General features: G+C 44.0%; 1 protein-coding gene across 1 annotated transcript in view; it reads left to right on the plus strand.

Moving 5' to 3' along the window:
- The window catches only part of AZI2 (5-azacytidine induced 2), a 74,054-nt gene that overhangs the window by 31,629 nt on the left and 26,510 nt on the right, over positions 1-15,915 (plus strand). Inside the window, exon 6 of the mRNA XM_089690803.1 lies at positions 202-263. Within this exon, the coding sequence (XP_089546929.1) occupies positions 202-263 (62 nt within the window). The remainder of the gene's footprint in view (positions 1-201; positions 264-15,915) is intronic.

The following is a 15,915-nucleotide window of genomic DNA, read 5'->3' on the forward strand; positions in this document are numbered from 1 at the left end:
TGTGATTGATCAGAGTGCTGATTCCCCCTCTCAGTGCAATAACTAGGGGAGGCTTTATATTCGAACATAACTGCTGTAAGCAGCACTTTTATAAAACCTAAGCAGGGAAACCTGCTGTTTTAGTACAAATTGTGTTTAATTTTTACTATTTTGAAATCTTGTCTAATTTTTTTAAACTATTGCATTCATTTTGTCTTCCAGAATATGAATGCTGACAAAAGCTTGTTTGGTGATGAGTATTGTCAAGCCAATGATACAGAAAGGTAATTCTTTTATTTATAGTAGTAGTAATATAATATGTCTGTAGTTCTTTCCTTACTTTTTCATACATAGGAAATCTGCTTCAGCACTTCTTGAAGATTGTTGAAAGCCTGCTAGCAGCTTGTTTAAAGTGGCAATCAACACCCCCATTAGGATCTGTGTTCAACATGTTAAAAAGATGGAACTGATTATTAAAAAGTAGTGGTGCACCGAAATGAAAATTCTGCTGCTGAAAACGAAAATTCAAAAAGCACTTGGCCGAACACAGAAACCAAAATGCGCAGTTTTTAAAAGTGAATATATATTTTTGGGAAAAATGCACTGATTAAAAAAAACAATATACCCCAATTTTTTTGTAAAATATGTAAGAATGTTACGGCAAGTAAATGGATACCCCACATGTCCCGCTTTAAAATTGCTCAAGCTCGTGGAATGGCGTGAAACTGCAGTACTTAAAAATCTCCATGTGTGATATTTTAAAAATTTCTACAGGTTAGCAGTGTAAAGTTACAGAGGAGGTCTAGTGCGAGAATTATTGCTCTTGCTCTGACGTTTGTGGCGATACCTTACATGTGTGTGGTTTGAACACCATTTACATATGTGAGCATGGCCTACGCATGCATACTACGTGCGAGGACGGGGGCACTTTAAACTTTTTTTTTTAAATGTATTTAATGTTTTTTTGTTTTTCACTGTCCCTTTAAAAAAAATTTGTAATCACTTTTATTAACAAGAAATGCATGCATCCCTTGTGATAGAAATAATTTGTGACAGGTCCTCTTTATGGAGAGATATGGGATCAATAGGACCCCATATCTCTCCTCTGCAATGTAAAGTATTGATCCTAGTGCTTTAGAAAAAAATAAAAATAAATGGCCAGAACCAGAAGTGACATCTCTTCGGTCCTCTAAGGGCAAAGAGATGAGTGGAGGCCATCTTTCCTTCACTAAGCTCTATGCCCAGTGCCGGGATCATTCGATGGTTTCTTAGGTAAGGCTGAGAACTACCTGTGCTGCGGCGGCGAGGGGCGACGGTGATGGGCGGTGGTTTTTTTGGCACCTGTATCGGTGCTTTTTTTTTCATATTGGCCGAAAGGGGTGTTTTCGGCCGAAACGTTTCGACCACCAAAATTTCGGTGCATCCCTAGTAAAAAGTCAAGCAACAGATTCAGGATTCCAAGAAAGTTATTAAAGTGGTTGTTAGCACTTCCATACACCCAGTGAAGTGACTAGCCTTAGATGATACACAGAGATGAAGCTAATTATCCTACATAGGTTGTATTCGTTTATCGGAAGCCATCTCTCCTGTGCATTCTAAAATGCACCGATCAAATTTTTGTCAGCTCCAGCAGGCATAGGGTGGGGATCTGATGTCACACACTGCTTTGACTAGAGAGATCAACCTGAGACCTGAGTTGGGGGGCACCCTCCCAGCCCCACCCTTCCGCACAGATTAATTAGGAAAGATGCACAACTGAGTTGCTGTCAATCCCTTGCTGTGCACTTGAGGGGAGTGGGGCTGTCAACCAGGATTCTGTGTTGTTAAGCTAGACTGTCGGAAGTGAGTCAGGCAGCTAGAAGGAGTTGAGATCACATAGCAGCCACATTTGGTGCTTTAGATTGAGGCTAGTACACACTATAGAGCAGTGTTTCTCAACCGGGGTGCTGCAAGGGGTCCTTCAGGGGTGCCGGGGCAACAGCCCAATCTGAGAGATTCTCTGTTAACTCCTGTGCTACAGAAGGGAGAGAGCACTGCTAACTTCGGTGTACAGAGGAGGCAGAGAGCTTAACCCACACCTCTTCTCTTCTCTCTGTACTCTTGCCAGCAAGTCTCTAGCAACCGATGATGTCATTGGTTGGTAGGGTGTGGGCAGGTGGTTAGCTCCGCTTTCTGTTTTGCCAGCAAAAGTACAGAGAGGAGACAGGAAGCTCTGCCCACACCTCCCTTCACTTTCTGCTCCTCTCTGAACTCTGGCAAAACAGAAAGCTTAGCTAACCATTAACAGAGGACTGCCTAGATCCAAATGTACAAGAAGAAGAGTTTGGGGGGGGGGGGGGGGGGAGTCACTTGTGCAAGGAGGAGGGGGAATTTGGGGGAGGGGGTGATGCTAGTTGGGGATTCCGGAGCGGGTTGGGGGTTGTGCTAGGAGGGGGAATTTTAGGGGGTTGTGCTGGGAGAGTGATTTTGGGGGGAGGGTTATTTTGTGCAACGAGGAAGCATTTGGGGCATTTTCCTAAGAGGGGAGATCCGAGGATCCGAGGGGTTTATAACCTACAGATCACTGAATTCTGCCTTACATTTTGGGCTTGTTCACTTCAGGTGCAGTGCGGTAACAGGTGCTAAATTGCACGTTTTCCCTCACCACACAAAAAATGTGCTGACTTTTGCAGATCTGCGTCGGTGCCAAATAGTTCTTAATGACACACATCCAGCAAACGCGCATATGTTTGCGCCTGCTAAAACGCATAGTACCATGGTACCATGTGTTTTGTTGCTGAGCAATTTAAAAAAACCATGACAGTACCCTTTGGTGTGTTTCATATACATAGAGCAGCTCATTTAAAAAAAAAAAATGCAAAGTGTGGTTATGTGCAAAAAAGCACTTGAAAGCACCTGCTGGTGTGAATGAGCCCTCAGTCTGGTGTGCACCATGATCTTGCATGATTCTACAGTGTGCCTTGACTGAAAAAAGGTTAAAAAATACTGCTATGGAGAGATATTCTTCATTCATTTATTGCAGAGGTTTGGTGATAATACCAGCAAGTATATTGAAAGGTTTACAGACTGAAGATGTTCAGTTTCAATTCAAGATGATTTGTCATTTAAAGTTTACTTTTTTGAACATTTTGCCTGTGCCTAAAGCCGGCCATACACGGGTTGAATTCCAAAATAATCTTCTTTCGAAAATAATTTCTAAGAATTTTCTAAAGAATTTTGCACCATTAGTGGGTCAAAGAAACAGCCAATTTTCGTGTGATCATCAAATTTGAGTGATCGGGCATGTTGGAAATGTTTTGAAAAACGAACAAGTTTTGAATCAATGATGGGAGAATCATGCGGGTAATATAAACGAAAAAGAAATGAGCGTGAGCTGTAAAGAAAAGAAAATTCGTGGCCACGAAAATTATTTTCTGTAGCAACATGAGGGGAAATTGAATGCTTGGTTGGTCGAATTTCAAAATCATTGGTGGCACCATTGGATTACAAAATGTAGGAAAATTACAATTTTCTAAAGAAAATTCATTCAGAATTCGACCCATGTATGGCCTGCATTACTCAAAAATCATTACTGGAAATATAAACAGGAGGCACATATTGAACAAATGGCCAGTCCAATTGCTGTTTTCCAATTGGAATCATTTTTCTCTTGGCTCTGCAACTTGGAAATTAGGAATGTTCAGACTACTGTGGAACTGGAGGTGACCTCTTACTGGCCTTACTAAGTGTTGCTGTCTTTCAGATGATCAACTGCAGCCTCCAGCTATCATACATATTGCTAATACCAATACCATGAAACTGGTTCTTGATTCCATAGACTATTGGGTGCAAGCTTTGAGGCAACTTACTGATTCCTTACCTAAAACCTAAGTTTATTTTAAAGTCAGCACAAGGGATGTTACTGCCATTTAATGGGAAGTGATCTAGTATACAGTACATATTAGGAAATTATGGCATTGATGTGCAGGGGGGCTCGATATTTCTTTTTCTAGGAAGAGTTTACTGCCACTTTAAAAATTTTTAAATCTGAGCACCACAAGCTGAAAACCCTATTTAATTCATGTTTATTTATTAACCACATGCCGCCCAGCCACTGTATAAATACGGCGGCACGGCTGGGCAAAAGCACGTTTTAAAACGTGTGTTTTGTAAACAGGTAGGGGGCGCGCGCGCAAGGCGCGCCGCCGCCCTACCTGTCCGGCCGATCACAGCCGCGGATGTCAGTCGCCGGGTCATAGCCAGTCGTTACCGGCTATGTCCCGGCGATCGGCGGCAATCGCTGACAGAGAGCACAGCTGCAGTAGCTGTGCTTTCTGTCAGTTCCCTGACAGCTCCAGGACAGGCTAATCGGGACAGAAGAGTTTCTCTCCCGAACAGTGATGTTCCCTGCAGTACACACCCCTGCCCCCTAGTAAAACACTCCCCTCACACAGTTAACCCTTTCCCTGAATAATAAACTTAACCCCTTCCTCTCCAGTGCCATTAGTACAGTGTCAGTGTTTTTTTTTTTTTTTTTTTTTTTTTTTTTTTGTACTGATCACTGTATTGGTGTCACTGGGGATGTCAGTGACCCCAAGTCAGTACCCCCCAATGTCAGAATGTCTGCCGCAGTCCCGCCATAAGTTGCTGATCGCCGCCATAAGTTGCTGATTGCCGCCATTATTAGTATAAAAAAAAACTAAAAATCCCAGTATCTTTCCCGCCATTTGTAAACGCTATAACTTTCCTGTAAACCAATTAATTTACACGTATTGTTTTGGGTTTTTTTTTAGCAAAGACATGTCGCAGAATGCATTTTGGCAGAAATTTGACTAAATTTGATTTTTAAATTTTTTTTTTTTTTTACTGGACATGTTTTATAGCAAAAAGTCCAAAATATTATTTTTTTTCCTCAAAATTGTCAGCCTTTTTTTTATAGCGCAAAAAATAAAAACCGCACAGGCGATCAAATACCACCAAAAGAAAGCTCAATTTGTGGGCAAAAAAAGGATGTAAATTTAATTTATCTACCGTATTGCATGACCGCGCAATTGTCCGTTAAACTAGCGCATCGCTGTATAGCAAACAAATGGTGTAAATTGCAGTATCTATACCATAGTTTGTAGACGCTATAACTTTCACACAAAGCAATCAATATACACTTATTGGGATTTTTTTCACCAAAAACATGTAGCAGAATACATTTTGGCCTAAATTTATAACCAACTTTGAGTTTACTATATATTTTTTATAGCTGAAAGTAAAAAATATTGTTTTTCTTCAAAATTTTTGGCCTTTTTTTGTTTATAGCGTGAAAAATAAAAGCGCACAGGTGATCAAATACCACAGAAAGAAAGCTCTATTTGTGTGGAAAAAAAAGGACGTAAATTTCGTTTGGGTACAGCATTGCATGACCGCGCAATTATCAGTTGAATTAGTGCAGCGCCGAGTAACAAAAAGAGGCCTGGTCATTAAGGGGGGTAAATCCTCTGGAGGTCAAGTGGTTAAAGAAAACTCCCTCATCCATTCATGTCTCCATGCTTTATTTGAGAAATCACTTTGAACCCCCCCCCCCCCCCAGCATTTCTAGCTGCACCTATTTTAATTAAGGGCAACTGATGCATGTAACATTTATTCATCTGACCTTAGCTCAGGCATACCGACAGGAGGGTGTGCTTAGCTGAAAAAACGCCTCCTCTAGATGAAATAACAAAATGCCCATGAAGATTCCTGTGATGTATGACGACATTTGGGCCTAGGCCAAGAAGACTCCTGTGATGTATGACATCATTTGGGCCTAGGCCATGAAGATTCCTGTGATGTATGACATCATTTGGGCCTAGGCCAAGAAGACTCCTGTGATGCATGACATCATTTGGGCCTAGGCCAATAAATTAATATACCTTCCTAACTATTTACTAAGGCTAGTAGCATAAGGATTAAAAAAAGGGAAAATGTTCATTGAAATAGATTAGTTCTGGGGTTGTGCATGCAGGTATTCTTCTTCATGCAAGAACTGATTTTCTCTTCATACAGTTTAATGGGATTGCAAAAGCAGCTTGATACAGCTCATGAGGCCAGAAGCATCTCAAACTGATCTGTAATGCAACCAAAATGCACATGAAAGCATGGTACTTTTGCCCTTTTGGAACATTTATTAGAATTTGCGACAAGTGCTACTTTGGAGTCATTTTTAGTACGATAAAAAATAAAGGCAAGTTTCCGATCTGTTTTTTAGGTATACTGATGATTATAAAATGGGCTTTACATCTTTGCAGAAGAGGAAAAGGTGTGATTGGCATTCACACTATGAGCCTCAAATTACTGTAACATTACAGTAATATTGCATACCATGTGTTCTGCTTCATATGGGTTATATATGAGTCATCACAGGGGTTTACTAATTTGTGGTTTTTGAATGCTTTCTCAAATGCTGTAATATAGCAGCTATATGATGAAGTTTGTATGAAGGAGTGTGTAACCAAGTGCTTCCCTCATTCCATTGTGTAATCCGCCTTGAAGATTTGCCCACTCTGTTGTTTTTGTAAGCTTGTAATAGACTGCAGCACTTTAAGTCATTAAGGTTAAGAACCTAATTTCAGTGTTGCACTGGGGTTACGGAGCCCTCATCCCATTGCACTCTTTTGCACACAGTCAGGTAGACAATTTTACATGCTGCTATCCTATCCAACGTATAAAATTCAAAATGCTAACCAAAGCTTACCAAGCCGTCCACAACACTGCCCCTAGCTACATCGCCAACCTCATCCGCAGATATCGCCCACTTCGCTCCTCCTAAGACATCTTCCTCTCTAGCTCCCTCATCACCTCCCACGCTCACCTCCAGGAGTTCTCCAGAGCCTCTCCCATTCTCTGGAACTCCCTACCACAGTATGTCTGGTCAGACCCCACCCTGTCTGCCTTTAGGTGATCTTTGAAAACTCACTTATTCAGGGAAACCTACCCCACCTCCACCTAAGAACTGTACTTGAATCACCTCCACCAGATCATCCCCTGCAGCTATCACCTTTTGGATCACCTCCCCCTTACTTTAGATTGTAAGCTCCATGAGCAGGGCTCTCATATTCCTTATGTAGTGAAATGTACATAAGGAATGAGCAAACTATTGGCGCTATGTAAATCCTGTATAATAATTGTACTGTCTCCCTTATATTGTAAAGTGCTGCGCAAACTGTTGGCGCTATATATATCCTATATTATAATAATAATAATCCTAGTGTATGTCAGGGCAAAGTAGAAAAAAAAAAACATATGCATTACATGTCTGCAATATGCAATGCATGCACATTTCTCATGTTTTTTTTATCTCCCTGCAAGTACAAAACAAGTACCAGTCAGTTCTCCAAAAATGCACTATTGTTGGGGGCCAACAATACACATCATCAAGCGTTGTCGGCCCTCCTAGTGTGTTTTGCATAAATGCTCACTTTTTGAAACCTGTTGTGTTCTTGACACGTATTTAGGGTGGAACATGTAACATGTTCCAGCTCCTGCCCCCAGTTCCCCTGATCCACCATTAGTGCGATAGCGGGCGGGGAATCTTCTCCCCACACCTGCTGTCACTTTTAAAAAGAGCACCGCCGTGCGGAACTCCGACCACACAGCCGGCATCATTCATTCACAATTTCCTGTATTGTCGGCCCCTGCGGTTGATGACTTGAAGTTCAGAATGAACTGTGTGGGCACTGATGACCAGTCTTAGTTCATTTTCAAGCCCTGCAGGTTTTTTTTTTTTTTCCTTTTTTAACGTAGAAACCCGTGTAAAGATATGGGCAGAAAGCTGCAGGGCTTGTCTGTAGAAGCCTGACATTGCACCCCTTAACCCCTGATCATGGGTGCAAAGCTTTCCATACTCCTGCAGGAAAAAATAATAAATGCACTTTTTTTTGATCTGCAAAATTATGTGCATTTCTTATTTTTTCAGGAAAGGTGAAATTCTCCTTCAACTACTCAAGCACCCTACTCTGATCATTCTGTTGTTCAAGATAAGGACTAGGAGGACTCTGTCCCTGTTCCTAATAATCCACATACTAGTTCCTTTTATCTATACATTGAAATACATTTGCACGTAGTACCTGGCCATCTTGTACGCTCCCTTTCTTTCCTGTAGGTTTCTGGCCATACAAAGCAGGGGAGCAGATCCATGCTAGCGAGGTCCTTTGCTTCCCTCTATCTGATGCCTGCACTTTCATATTCACCCTGGCTGACATGCTCCCCCCTCCCTCAGCACTGCTCAGCTTGATTGATCAGGGAATGCTGTATGGAATGTAGTAGCCCTGCTATATAGTATCTCACAGAAGTGAGTACACCCCTTACATTTTTGTAAATATTTTATTACATCTTTTCATGTGAAAACACTGAAGAAATTACACTTTGCTAATTGAGCCCAATTTGGACATTTTCACTTAGGGGTGTACTCACTTTTGTTGCCAGCGGTTTAGACATTAATGGCGGTGTGTTGAGTTATTTTGAGGGGACAGCAAATTTACACTGTTATACAAGCTGTTCACTCAATACTTTACATTGTAGCGCCAATACCAGTATAGCTTCTATAGCTGTATAAATTCCAGTATACATACCAGAGTTTTAAAACGCTATAACTTTCACACAAACCCAATAATACACGTATTGGGATTTTTTTTTTTTAACCAAAGACATGTAGCAGAATACAATGTGGACTAAATTTTATAAAGAAATGTATTTTTTTTTTTGGTCTTTTTTCGTTTATATAATAAAGAATAAAAAAAACAGTGCTGATCAAATATCACCAAATGAAAGCTCTATTTGTGTGAAAAATTATGTAAATTTAAATTGGGTACAGCGCTGCATGACTGAGCAATTACCAAAAAAGTTGCACAGTGCTGAATAGCAAACAAAATGCCTTGGTCATGAAGCGGGTAAAACCTTCTGGAGGTCGTGTTTTTTGGGTTTTTTTTTTCTCTTTTAACCAAGCAGTCATACTCATCTAAGTGGATGCAGCATGGATCCGATGCTGCTTCTGTCCCCTGCGCCTCTAAGACCAAGAACTGAATAATCAAAAAACAGCTGATCGCTCAATCTTCAGTAAGCAGGGAGTGGTGACTGTCAGTGTTGACTGGAGTGCGAGGCTGTGAAGGGAGCAGCTGGCTCAGGCTCTCAGTGACTCACTGAGAGGTGTAGCCAGCTGCTGGTCCAGGCATCTTGGTGGATCCCCACTTTAAAATCGGGATCTCTCCACAGTCTGGATTGGCTCAGTGATGTCAGCTGACAGTAGACTTTAGGAGTGCAGAACTAAGTGCACCCCTGTGATCCATAGGTGAAGCAGGGCAGAGCTTTGGTCCTACTTCTCCTTTGACACGTATTGTCAACGACCCAGTTCAATAGACCTGAACAGAAAAATGCAAATCGTGCAACAGCCAGAACATTGTTTTCAGTGCATCTCAGTAAATCATTGGTCTTACCATGGCTCATTATAAAATATTGGATTTTAGCAAGTGCATACATCTTGTGTGTTCTCGTGCATGCAGCAAAATTCTGAAAATCGCTCCTAGTGTGAATGAGCCCCAAGAAACAGAACAAAGACATACGCGTTCAGTAACATTGGTGTTCTGTATATAATCCAACATTTTTGTATAACCCTTCATTTGCAGTCACAAATGCGATCAAAAACCAAGAACAAAATTTTATATATTACACTTACCAGTCCTGAGATGTGGTGGCTGCATTAGTTTTATTTCTTAGGCTTTTTTTTACCTTTATTTTCACCTGGTGATTCTGCTAGTAACACACCTCCTATCCTAGGATGACAACACTAATTCACTGTACTGTGTCTGAGACAGACAGCATTGTTATTTAGGAGAGCGAGTGTTAGAACTACAGAACACCTCCCCCTCTGTAATATAGGGGGGGATGTGTTCTGTATCCAACATAGAGAGCTGCAATCAGTGTTAACTGATAATAGTTCATCACAGGAAGTTATCAGCTCACACGATTTTTGGCAGGATCGACAGGTATTTTTTTTTTTTTGCACTTATCGAACATAGTAAAACCCTTTTGGTCAGTTAAATATGCCATTAAAAAAGTGAGAAAAATACTTTTACATGTAGAATTAGTGCAGCAAAGCCTGTTCTCATGAAGCCCTGCTCGCGTCCTGGCTGGAGAACTTTCAGTGTTTTCTAGTCCTTTCTTCCCTAGCCTGACTGTCCCTCACCCACCCCTTTCAATGAGAGGTTCGTCATTAAATGCAGGTACTACCTAGGGCAGTCTGCTTACGGTCTCCTGCTCCTGCCCCCCCCCCCCCTTTCCCCTAAAGGTATTTTTTATCTTTTCATAATTCCTCCCAAGTGCAAGACCATTGCCTACATCAGGGATGAAGGCTCTTGAGAGGAGTACTGAGTGGTGCAATGTTTTCAGGCAGCTGTGTACAAAAACCTGCCACCCCCTCCCCCTAGTCATGATCTGCCTGCAATGCTTAGAGAAGCACAGAGACTTGGTGATGAGGTCACTGGGACTAAAATAAAGTGTGCAATGAAATTCGGCTTTAACAATTTTATTAGCATGTTAAATAAGTGGGGAGCAAGGGGAGGTGAGCCAGGGAAGGCAAAATATAAACAGATTAAACTTGACTAGGTCCATTGTAGTCAAATTTGAAGGCTTTTCACCGATCACCTGGATAGGGCTGTAGCCTGTTATATAATATTCTGTGCATCCTCTCTCATTTGTTCCAATGGGTGTGAGCAACGCTACAGTACAGTGGGAGAGAAGTGTATGAAGCAATGAACCATTGACTCACATTTGAACAGCTTTAGATTTTGGCTCCATTTAGTCCTCATGCACACGGGACATTTTGATAATGCTGGTAATGTTAGCTATGTAAAGTCACGTTAAAAACGTGAGGTTTTTTTTAGAGTTTAGCGGCGTTTTGCCGCGTTTAGTAGTGTTCCGCATTTGTTTTGTTTTTTTTAGCTTTTTTATCGTTTTTTGTTTTACCAAAAAATAAAAATTGTTTTGGTTAACGCTGAAAAACGCCGTAAACCAGCATTTTTGGATTTTTTTTTAAAGCGTTTTTACAGCTAAAAAACTCCTAGCAACCCACTAGTCCTGGGTTTATTTTCCAGCCAAAAAACATCCCAGACAAAAAATGTTGATTACAGTCAAAAGCCAAAAACAGCAGCTGTGTGCATGAGGACTCAGATTGCGAAAACAGAAGCAAGTATAAAGAGTTAAGTAGTAGAGGTGCCAGGTAGCAAGATGAACACCAGGATCAAATTTAGAGCCAAAGACCAGGTAAGCTGTTCCTCTTGAGCTGGTTCAATTTTCATAGTCTCTTAAACTGATAGATTGTTGCAGCCGTATTATGGGGTACTCTTTGTCTAACCTACATGGGGGGAGATTTACTAAAATTGGAGAGTGTAATATCTGGTGCAGCTGTGCATGGTAGCCAATCCGCTTCTAACTTAGGCTTGTTCAGTTAAGCTTTGAGAATAAAACCTGGAAGCTGATTGGTTACCATGCGCTGCTGCACCAGATTTTGCATGCTCCAGTTTTAGTAAATCAACTCCAATGTGTTTCAGGTACCTGAATGTTATTCGCCATATAGGGTTCATCCTCATCCTTGCCAAACAACATGTTTGATTTTAGTGACAGATGACACCCAAAGGAATATGTCTTGCTAAGGTGCAGGGTAACTTGGCCATCATAATCTTTCTTTGAAAAAGGAAGGGATTTCTTTACCATATCGTCGTGTTCGGACTGGATCTGCAGTATTCTCTTACGAGCACATTTATGGACCCCAAACATCATCCTGCTGCTCAGTACGAGATCTCTGACATGATGTTACTGAGCCTCACAATATACTTTTGTAGCAAAATCATTTCTTGTCCACATCCACACAGAGATGTCTTCAAGATCATAAGCTTGTTGAAGGTAAACGATGCCGGCAGGACTGGCTCCTGATCATGTGACCACTGTGAAAGCCAGTCACAGTAATCACATGATGGGCTGATCTTCCCCACCCACCCAGCATTCAGAACTTTTTAAAAGGACACCAGGGTGAGCGAGAGTTCGAATTAAAGTTAGACCTATATTTTAGAAGATAAAGTCATTTGTGAAGAAACAAGATTGAAATGGTAGATAATATACTTGTTTAATGCAGCAATTAAGGTTTTAATGTATTTTTAAGGCTGAATACACTGGATGAGAATATCGGACATATGATTGTGTTTTTTTTTGTTTGGGGGGGTTTTGGTTTTTGGGGGGGGGGTTTTGGTTTTTGCATACTAGTTTCATCGAAAATGAAGTCAAGAAAATTCTCGTACGACAGTAAACAACTTCAGAAGTCATGTTTTGTAATGTATTCTTTAGTTTCCAAGCACAAGTGGTCTTGGTCACTTTATTATTATTTATTTTCGGACGAGAAAATCATATAGTATTGTACGAGAAAATTTTCTGTGCTTGTCCCTTTTGGATAATTTTACATGAACCATCACGATCAGCTTTCGAAAGCTGTGTAGTAACAATCAGATTTTTTTCTTCGTGTGTACTAAGCTTAAAACAATACTTGTAAGACTTTCTCTAGTCATGTGCTTTCATATTGTGTCTTTTCTTATCATAACACAACAATGAAAGGTTGTAGGAGGTTTAAACCGGCCATAGATGGATCGAAATTCATCTGGTTCAGCAGGACCAGCGGAGTATCTATTCATCTATGGGCAGGCTGATTGTACTGAAGTTGATCCATCAATCAACTTCATTATAACTATTATTATTATACAGGATTTATATAGCGCCAAAAAGTTTGCTCAGTGCTGTACAATATAGTGGGAAACAGTACATGAGACAGTACAGTAACAATACAATACTCGAGGGACCTGCTCCTTGGAGATTACAGTTTAGGAGGGAGGGGATAGTGGTACAGGAGGAAATGGCTGTGGGGGATGGAGTGGTAGGAGGAGTGGAGGAGATCAGCAGTTAGGTGAGGGCGGGGTAAGCTTCCCAGAAGCGATGGGTTTTCAGGGTGCGCCTAAAGGTGAGGAGGGTAGGTGACACACTGATGGATTGGAGTAGTGAGTTCCAGAGGATGGGGGAAGCCCTGGAGAAGTCCTGGCGTTGGACATGGGAGGAGGAGACCAGGGAGCTAGAGAGTAGGAGGTCTTGTGAGGAGCGAAGAGTACATGTTGGGTGGTAACTAATCTATTTGGTATTTTCACCCGATCACTGCTGGGGGCTATAGCCGTCAGTGGTGCTCATTGTCTTCTGTAGGTGGGGAAGGCTCCCCACTCGGCAGAATACCATAGTGCTGCAGGAGGGATTCCCCCATCAACACTGACTGCGTTGATGGGAGAATCAAGCAATTTTCCCGAGTCATCTTCTAGGACAGCTCACTTGAGAGATAGGGCTCCTCCCAGGAAACACCCGCTCCACCTTTTTTTCCCCTTTATAGGCGTCCTCTCTCCCATTGGCCCCCAGTTTTAGTGTTTCCTCCAGCCAGGAAGGAGCTACGCCCGTTTTTTATTTTTTATCTGGGCTCTCTGGCGGAGTACAGAGGGTCCCTGGCTGGGCCCCCCCCCCCCTTCCTCCAAGCAAGGCAGGGGCCTTGTGAGGGGGGGGACCTTTCAGCCAGTTTCACTAGGGATGCCCGTTGTGGGGTGGGGGCGTCGGCCCCAGATGGTCCCAGCGGGGCTCTCCAGGGGGGTAGAGCCCGCTCCGCCGACCGAGGCATTGGTGCCTTTCCCTGGGGGTTTCAGGTAAGTCTTACCTGCTCCTGGATCCCGGCAGCATGGCCAGGAGGCTCGGCTGCGGTGGGTCTGGACGCTGCGATCGCGTCACTTCCGGGCGCCGGGTGTCGTCACTTCCGGCGCAGGAGCAGGGAACGGCCGCCGCCATCTTGGAAATGGGCGGCGGGCCGTGGAAGGAACCCGTGCCACGGCCGCTTCTCCACCAGCCCCTGAAAAACCGTCGCACCGAGGCAGAGTCTGCGGCGGCATGGAGGCAGATCTGTCAGGAGCGGGGGAGGCCTGCAGTAAGGTAAGGGCCTTTGTTTGGCAACTTTCTTTTGTTTTTACCCCCCCCCCCTCCCCGGGATGATTGGGTACCCCCCACGCACACACAGCCCCCCTCTCCCCCCCCCAGGCCCACAGCTGGAGCTTTCACAGTGGCACGGGGGGGAGGCGTTGCTGTTACAGACGCATGAACGCGTGTATCTCCTTGTCCCCAGATGGGCCCACAGGAGGAGGATAGAGGGGAGAAAGAAGCTCCTTGTGAGCAGAAAAAGAAGTGTGCCACTTGTAGGAAGAAACTGGCGAGCTCCTGGAGGAAGCAGCTCTGCCAGGGGTGCATAGACAAGCTCATCAAGAAGGAGTCTGGATCTCTTTTTTAAAGACTTCCTACAGAGCATGACACAAGAGATGTCCAAGACATTTCAAAGCTTCAGAGAACAGAAGCCGGGACCGGCCCAGGATGAGCCCCAACCGGGCACTTCTGGCACCCAAGGGGGGAAAAAGAGGAAGCTGGTAGCGCCGGTAAGGGACTGGGAGGACGAACAGTCGGACACCTCAGACTCTGAGGAGGGTGAGATTGAGGCTCAGGGCCCAAAGGCAGACAGGTTCCTTTTTCAGGTGGAAGACACGGAGGACCTGTTAAAGGTGATCTATGAGACCCTGGATCTGGAGGAAGAACAGCAGGACCTCTCCCTCCACGACCAACTGTACGCAGGGCTACAGGCAAAAAGCAGCCGTACATTCCCAGTACACCCTGCCCTATGGTCCACGATCAGGAGAGAATGGGAAGAGCCAGAGAAGAAGGCTTTCCTTCCCAAGAACCTCAAGAGACGTTTCCCCTTTAAGGAGGAAGATGCCTCGGTTTGGGAGACTTGCCCAAAGCCAGACGCCCCTCTCTCGAGGATCTCGAAGGACACGGATCTGTCCTTTGAAGACGGTGGGTCCCTAAAAGACCCGATGGATCGGAAAGCGGACGCCTTCCTGAAGAGGGCATGGGAAGCGTCCGCAGTGAATTTTAAACCTGCAGTGGCAACGACCTGTGTGTCCAGAACCCTGGATGTGTGGTTGGGGCAGCTCCGTTCGCATCTGGAACAAGGCACTCCGGGGGAAGAGATTCTGAAGTCCCTTCCGGTGCTGGAGAAAGCGGTAGCCTTCATCGGGGACGCATCAGCAGAGACCATCAGACTCTCTGCTAGATCTACAGCGCTCATAAACACGGCAAGGAGGGCTATCTGGCTGAAATCGTGGCAGGGGGATCTGGCCTCCAAATCTAAACTCTGTGGCCTGCCGTTTGAAGGTAAACTCCTTTTCGGCCCGGAGCTGAATTCAGTCCTGGAAAGGTCGGCCGACAGGAAAAAGAGCTTCCCGGTCCCCAGCAGGCAGGTTGGACGGAAGGGGTTTCGGCCATCCAGGCGATACGCGTCCAGGGAAGCTAGGTTCCAAACCCAGCGCCCAGGCTGGGGCGCAAGAAGAGGCAGGAACGAGCCGAGAGGCAGGGGAGGTTTCCTTTTCAACCCCGGCCAGAATAGACCCAAAACCCAGCCGAAGTGACTGGAGAGGCCAGGTGGGAGCGAGACTGGGGCGCTTCCACGCACAATGGCTAAGGATAACCCAGAACACCTACATTCTGGAGGCCATCCACAGGGGGTACAGAATAGAGTTCACAAGGGCCCCCCCTCAGAGATTCTTTGCAACACCCCTGCCAAAGGACAGGGCTATGGCGGATGTGCTGGTGGACCTCCTACAAAATATGCTCAGTCAGAACGTTATCTGCCAGTTGAGAGAAGAGGAAAGGGGAAGTGGATTCTTCTCCCATTTCTTTCTAAGGAAAAAACCGTCAGGTACTTACAGGATGATATTGAATCTGCGGAAGGTGAACGAGTTCGTAAGGCCCAGCAAATTCCGTATGGAATCCATATACACGGTGAAGGAACTCCTTTCACCTGGGGTGTTCATGGCC

The sequence above is a fragment of the Staurois parvus genome, unplaced genomic scaffold (assembly GCF_062004578.1).
Source record: "Staurois parvus isolate SC_StPar_1 unplaced genomic scaffold, SC_StPar_1.0 ptg000021l, whole genome shotgun sequence".
Taxonomy (NCBI): domain Eukaryota; kingdom Metazoa; phylum Chordata; class Amphibia; order Anura; family Ranidae; genus Staurois; species Staurois parvus.